Source organism: Cryptotermes secundus, unplaced genomic scaffold (assembly GCF_002891405.2).
Source record: "Cryptotermes secundus unplaced genomic scaffold, Csec_1.0 scaffold10564, whole genome shotgun sequence".
NCBI lineage: Eukaryota > Metazoa > Arthropoda > Insecta > Blattodea > Kalotermitidae > Cryptotermes > Cryptotermes secundus.
Window position 1 is genome coordinate 6,693 of NW_019726605.1, and position 7,877 is coordinate 14,569.

Here is a 7,877-nt window from a genome sequence, read left to right on the forward strand (position 1 = left end):
TGACGCGTAGGGAAGTGCGTTTGTTGAGGCGAGACGCAAATGAAACATTTCGGTAAATAACAACTAATTTATATGATTCGATACTCTCACATCCGCTCACATCGCTGGTTACGAGGATTTCTGTCTTCACTGTTATGACCGGTGTAGTCCATTGAAAGCCAACAGACATTTCGGAGGAACAAATCACATCCATGTAAGATTTGAGGCTTTCACGGCGGTGACTATGAAGAAAGCAGTCTTCTGGGATTTGGCACCGTGTATATGTGGTGTTAACCGACGTTTCGGAGGAACGTATCGCCTCCATCTTCAGGGTAGAAGAAAAAGTATAAGAAATCTGCAAGCGACAAGACCGTGAGATCGGTAAAAGCAGGTTAACACCACATATACACGGTGCCAAATCCCAGAAGACTGCTTTCTTCAAATCACATCCATTTTCAGGATAAATGTTAAATGCTTCACGCTGGTTTCTTGCTTGGCTTATTCTTCAGCTCTGAAGATAGAAGCGACAAATTCTTCCAGAACGTCGGCTGATGTTCAACAGACCACACGGCGTTATATCCCAGACGTTTTATAGAAGTCTTCCAGAAGCTTGTTTATTTATTAGAGAACGGCAGCATGGCCAAAGCCAGGGCTCAGAGCTACATGTCCCAGATGTTAAATATCCTTTCGCTTGAGTTTCTTCATCTGGAGCCAGAGGCCGCCCTTGGCAGCCAGTAAGAAGTGGTTCGGGTCTGGGATAAATGGCACTGGTGTGCGTTTTGTCCTGCTCAGCTCGAAGTTTGATATTATAGCAGCAATTCCTGCCTTTACTTGCATCATTGCGAAACGAGAACCTGCCAGAAAAGTACAAAAAGCATTTTCACAACATAGTCAATATGCCTAGAATATCTTAAATTATCCTCTAATTAATCCAGCTGGGTCCACTCGGCACGTCGGCCATTGGATGGGCTATTGTACCTTCCTTTTTGATTATGATGAAGGAGAATTTGGTGGAATGAAGATTGGCAGGAGAAACAGAAGTACTCGGAGAAAACCTGCCCAAGCGCCATTTTGTCCATCTCAAATTTCACTTGACCAGACCCGGGATCGAACCCGGGCCGCCGCGGTTGGAAGCCAGCGATTAACCTCTTGAGCTATGGCGCGGCCCTATCCTCTAACTTCCTCTTCTGTCTTCCGAGTGGACTCACCCCCATCAGAATTCTGTTTGCAACATCTGTCCCCCACCCCCAGTCTAGTCATGTTATTTGCTCTTACTAGTGCCCTCAATTGCGCAGCTGGGATTATACAGCTTCAGTAGGAAAATCAGCAAATATATCCTCATTATTATTCGTGATGTTCACCAAACTCGTAAAAATTATCGCTGTAGAAAAATTAACAAATTTGGTAAAAAAAAATGTTCTTACCCTATGGTACAGGTTACAGAAAACAGATTTACATTTTCAAGGAACCGAAACTTTCGATAATTGCATATATGCCTACTGCTTCGTAACTATCTTTAATTAATATAATTTATATTAACTATATCCAACATTCACAGTACACGTCCGATACGTACAGTTCAGGAAATTCCAAGCATATTCACATCTACATCGAACCACCGTACAGTGCAGAACACACCGAACGTATACACGCCCAGACAAGGAACACATACGCCATATTGTACAATTATATAAGGATACATATCGTGGGAAAGGCATTACTAATATCCACACACTACAACCCGCACATCGTAAAAACTTGTCATTGGCCTTCACAACCGGGCTTACTTAGTATAAAGCTTTTACAACAAAGACCTACAAACAACATACATGCCCATTTTTACTACGCTGTAGCAGTGAAATCCTAAATATTTAAGTTGGCGTACACATTCTTAACCTACCATCGGAAAACTTTCACATTATAAATATACTTTTAATATTTTTAATAATATATTTAACACATTATAAATTTTGATATATGATATACCTTTATTTTTATCTTATTTATGTATTTGCTACTTTAATTATAGCACAAACTTGAGGCAAATTTTTATGTTAGTACATAATACGACGCGTTGCACCGATAAGGATCCATATCGGTATTCCAGTGACTATACATATTCTGCCTGAATAACTGCCTGATGATAATCTTATACGACCGAAACATGTAGCAACAACAAAGATCGAAATTAAAACTGAGTATTTGTTGTGTTGATGGTAGACATAATTTATATATATATATATATGTTCATAAAAGACAAAACCAACTTTTTGTCAGAGAGGATGTTATATAAGGATTATGACGTCAAGGGTTCAGTTGAATAAAGCCTCTGGTCGTGAGTCTCAAGGGGGTTGGCGCCAAGAAAAACTGATTGGCGGTAAACCGCCAGTCGTAAAGTGACTTTGACTTTGACTTTGACTTTGACTTTGACCATGACACTGACTCTGACCATGGACGACAGCTGGAGACTAGAGCCTAGTTCTCCTCGCATCTGCAGACGGCACCCGGTTGGGAAAAGTTGGACCTTGTGGCATACAGAAATTGGTAAATTCATTGAAACTGATAAAGGATCGTGGACTTGACGGTATTCCAAACGAATGTGTTACACAGTTTCCTAGAAGACCACTGGTACATCTAACACATTTATACTTACCTAAACAGATCCTCGGTCCATTGCCGAATGGCAGGTAGACATACTTGTGTAGATTTTTCTTGTTCTCTTCGCTGAAACGTTCTGGATCGAAGATCAATGGATCGTGGAAATGCTGAGGATCATAGTGGAGGGCATACAAAGGGATTACCACTGGAGTCCCTGCTTCGACCTCAAACGAAGCTCCAGACGGTGTTTCAAGTTTGAATGGCTTCGTGCACTGTCGTGGTAAGAACATGGCTGGAGGATACATCCGCAGAACCTCTGTTGGCCAATAGAATGAAATTGGTAAAGCATATGATAGCGTCATTTACATACATATTTATATATATACTACGCCAGGGGATTTCGGTGTAGATCAGTATCCATTTACTTGGTTACTCCATCTCCCTGGTCATTTGAAATTTCTGTTTTACTCTAACAGCACTGCAACAAACTTTTACTTTATTCAATAAAAAGAGTGCAGTGTAATATTTTTTTATTAAATCGGGCATGCTGGTCTAAAATTGGCATACTAAAATTTTAAATGTGCATATATTTTTGTTGAGCTGTATCCTTTATACGCCACCAACATGCATACTACTTAGTATTCAGTTGCAAGCAACGGTGTTATGGAAGCGAGAATAAACTTGTATTCACCTGAAGACAAATTATATTCTCACATTATGCTTGACAAAAATTATGAGAAAAACATTAATTAAGTATAAAAATGCAAAAAAAAAAAAGTCCTTTATATTGGCTCAGTTAACAACTGCTGCTGGATGTGAAACTTTTGTGTCCACATTTGGAGCCAACGCTAGTAACAGGCAGGGTGAAGAACATAGTCAAAGGGGCACACGTGATAACCGCGCCAACACAATTGGAAACAATATATACACAACGCCCATGCCGCTGTTGCAAAACGAATCCAAACAAAATGATAATTGGATAAAGGACAACTGCCCCAAGCAAAATATTGAAGTTTTAATTGTTTTAATGATTTTTAATGTTTTTAAAAGAGTTGGAGATATCACCTTCACAAAACATACGTGAAGTTGCACATACTACACAGTGAAACAGTTTTAGCAAATAGCGACTCCTGATTGTGGCCGTGTACAGCCGAAACCTGTAGTGAGAAGGAGAGGGAGGTAACAAAGGAGTTGCATTGTGGCGGGAGGTGTAGTGTGTGAATGAAGAGTACATTAATGCAACAGGATGCTTAAATAGTATTATTTTGCCTTGTCTAGATTAGAAAGGAAACCAATAAGTAGAGCACCAACCTTGTCCTATATCAGATATGTCCAAAAGAGTTATCCTTCAGTAAGTTTTTTATTTTCCTACACAGGTCCATGGAATTTGAATTTCTATCTTTTTTTCTCTACATGACTTTACATTTTAGCTATTCCCCCGTTTGCTCTTCAGCAACAAATAATTTTGCGCCTTACACTAGCAAACTCAATCCCAATTTCTTTGTGTACTAACTTGTAACCGTTCCACTTGCATTTGTTATTTTGTTCTACAAATCAAGACGATTTGAAATATGCTTTATAAAAATCAATTATTAAATCTTCTTATCATATATCTCTATCGCATCTCTAAGTAAGTGTTTTCTAAATTCTATTTGTATATCTTCTTTCTAAACATCAGAGTAGACAAGCCAGTCTTATGGAAGCTGTTTTAATTTCAGAACTGATAAATAACTGAAACGTTTCCNTGTAAGTAACCATTCTACTAGTGCATGCAACATACCTGAGAAAACCATATCCAAGTACGTCATCTCCTGGATGCTATCGAAAGTCAGTTCGCCTCCGTGCTTCTTGAGGACAGACTCCACTTCTTCTCTAACCTTCTCCTGTATATCGGGGTTGGTCGCCAGAGCGTACAGCGAGAAGCTCAGGGCCGTGGATGAAGTTTCGAACCCATCTCCGAAAAATGTAATCGCTTGTGCCACAACGTCATCGTCACTGAAAACTGTGAGAAACAAAAGAGCCCTGCATAGTGTTCGCATGTTTCCTCACGGGCGTTGTCGGAATCTTCAGCTGCGTCCTCTAACAACGAGCTTTAAGTGAAAGTAAAATTATTCTTGTGTTTCAAGTCAAAGTCACATTGCGACTGATAGTCAGTCAGTGTTTCTATCTTGGTGTCGAGCACCGTCCGGGGCTCATGACCAGAAGTTTCTTCTTATTTGAAAGTTACTGTCCTGTCCATATGGGGCACCCTCTCTGAGGAGAGGTCGGGTCTGTCATTTGTCAGTCATAGTCGGTAGTATTAGTCCATTGTCAGTATGCACAATTATTTACAAGTTTAGAGTTAATACCCAATTTTATGTACTATATATACAAGGACTCTGTCAGTCCAGGCTCAGTTGAGCAGCACGCAAGGACTCTGTCAGTCCAGGCTCAGTTGAGCAGCACGCAAGGACTCTGTCAGTCCAGGCTCAGTTGAGCAGCACGCAAGGACTCTGTCAGTCCAGGCTCAGTTGAGCAGCACGCAAGGACTCTGTCAGTCCAGGCTCAGTTGAGCAGCACGCAAGGACTCTGTCAGTCCGCAACACGCAATGAAGTTCTATGGAGGGTTGAATTATAACTCCTTTACATTTTTCATCTCGGCTCTGGGTATGGTGATTTGTCACCTCCACACTCAGGACAATTTAGCTGTGGATGAAATACCCCGCGGTGAGTATTGGCTACGAGACTGTGTGAGCCCCAGAGCCGGTCTGGGCGCTGTGGAGGAAGGCCCCGGACCGGGATCGAACCCCGACTTTTCGGCCATCTACCATGTAGTCTGTCTCCATACCTACTGAGATATCCCGGCTGTATTCATAAGACGGTATTATCGTGTTAACATGGGCAAGTAGGCAATCATTTTATGTTCCATACCCAGACTATAATCGCCATCTCAAAGGGACTGGATTGATGATCCAATACACCAATTTACTCGTATAGCAGCCATACCCGGCTTGCAGAGAGGATACTGCAGTTCCCGCTCATTAACTTACCGTCTCGCTATACACACTGACTTTTACGAAGTAAAAATTGGTTCTTCCTTGCATTCTAATACTCTACGAGTATTAGGCCACGCCATAACTCAAGCGGTTAGTCGCTGGCTTCCCACCGCGGCGGCTCGGGTTCAATCCCGGGTCTTGTCAAGTGGGATTTGTGGTGGACAAAATGGCGCTGGGGCGGGTTTTCTCTGAGTACTTCGGTTTCCCCTGCCAATTTTCATTCCACCAACTTCTCCAACATCATAATCACCCGGGGCAGGTACAATAGGCCAATCAATGGGCGCCGTGCCGAGTGGAGCCAGCTAGACTCCACCCCCCACTAAGCGAAAAAAAAAATAGTCTATTAGGTTTATTGTACCGGTCACGGTAGTCGAGCGTCTAAGGTATGTACAATTTTCGCTCGCTCGGAAACCGGGATCGTGTGTTCGAATCACACACAGGACATGGTGATCACTCGTTCAAGGATTCCTACCGTATGTAAAATGATTATGAAACTGAAAATCAGAGTCCATGGCCCAATTGGGTTGTACAGCCAGTGAAAAAATAGGTTTATTATCGGGATATAAATTTTGTTATCAGTCTCAAGCCAGGCCTCTAGTCATATCTTTCCCATTCTGCGATTAGTAACTCTTGCATTTAGCTTATAAGGATCTATCAAATATTGGCCCTGATAAATAACATATAAATTCCACCTGGATCATTTTATACGGACTTGCCTTCTGATAACAAACGAAATAAGGGACACCTAATGTCAGAATAGGACCTCGACTAAGCCACGTCCCTTTCCTTCAAAATCCTTCCTAGGGCAGCAAGCATATCTGTTTCCATCATTCGATATCGTACAGTCCAGTTACTAACAGAGTCCTCAAGTACTCCTCTTCTCCAGGAAATGGAAAGAAGGTGACTTTCCTCCGCAGACTGTTGTAGCTAATCTAACGAAACCCGTTAATCCTTGTACAGACGCTGATAATAGCTGAGATGATCAATGAGTTCCGAGCATTTTATGAAGACAGAGGGCTCATCATTTTGAGAAATACGGTCATTTGGCCCTTATCCTGAGCCAGAGTAATCAAGTCTACATCCTCATATCATATCTCTGTTATAATCTCTTCCAACCTATGTTAAATTTTCCGAGTGAGTCCTTCACTCAAAGGTTTCCTATTAATATCAATGTATCCATCCCCATATTCGTACCATGTACTTGATCACCTTAAATAAAATCCTGAAAAAATTTTGGCTAACTGAGAGACTAGCAGCTTCCCAAGAAGGATTCTTCTTCATAGCATTACAGTGGAACCTCATACCATGCGTCGTATTACAAGGGATTCGTATATACTGCGTTTTTAGTCGTGTCCTAATACAATTACATGTCTTTTACTTCGTAAAAGTTTCTGTGGCATATTATGGTTACAGTAGAAGACTCGGAAGATGAAGAATTCGGATTCAGGGCGTAAAGTCCATAGCGCGCTTTAAATTAGTTGTGTTTCTGGGTAAAGTGATAAACTAAATTACCTGAGTACTTCGTAAGCAGTGTAAATATATATATATAATTTAATGGTCTGTAATATTGGCGAAACATTAATTCGAAATTTTCCTTATGTTTATGTATTCTTTTCGCTGCATAAATATAAATAATAATATAAGGGATTTCATAATTACATAAATTCAGTTTCACACATGACATGAATAGTGAAGCTGTCCCACTTAAACTCGCGTTATATCGAGGGGTCACTATGTTTTTTATTTAAATAATTTCAGATGCTGCATGACATAACACCCAAACTGAATTTATGAGAATCATTTGCCATTTCTGTCTGCATCCTATTCAGTAAACGCGGATGGTTTAGTAGACATACGAGTAAAAGACAATACATACTGTTCTTCTGTGACGCGAAGTCGTGACCGTTGTCTGTGGCACTGCTCTCAGCTGCCTTGTTCTTCAGGTTTATAAGATACTGGAGATAGTCTGCGCGATTCACGTTCTTCTGTTCGCGCTGCATCGCCACTTCCTTCACCACTCGCCGAAAGAAGTCCTCCAGAGTCGTCGTTACGAACCTACAACATTAATTCTGGGTCACTTCACACTCGTTTAGTGGAGTAACGTTTCTTTGAAGAGTTCAAGACATTCCTTTGTAAGAGAAAGCGAGAAATGGTGGGCAGGAATATAGATATGTTCAAACTGCTTAGAAGTGTGCTTAGAATCTAAACGCTAACATACGCGTAATTCCAGTTGAATTTGTCCTGATGTTTCGGCATATATTTCAG

The 7,877-nt window shown here is 41.0% G+C and overlaps 1 protein-coding gene across 1 annotated transcript; it reads right to left on the bottom strand.

The window, feature by feature from the left end:
- Nucleotides 1–428: 428 nt before the first annotated feature.
- On the bottom strand, nt 429–7,667 carry LOC111864244 (cytochrome P450 9e2; the record flags this gene model as incomplete). Its single annotated transcript, XM_023851330.2, is given in 4 exon segments — nt 429–833; nt 2,633–2,893; nt 4,358–4,579; nt 7,489–7,667. Coding segments are annotated over 4 exon segments (841 nt in total), but the record flags the coding sequence as incomplete, so codon positions are not given.
- Nucleotides 7,668–7,877: the final 210 nt, after the last annotated feature.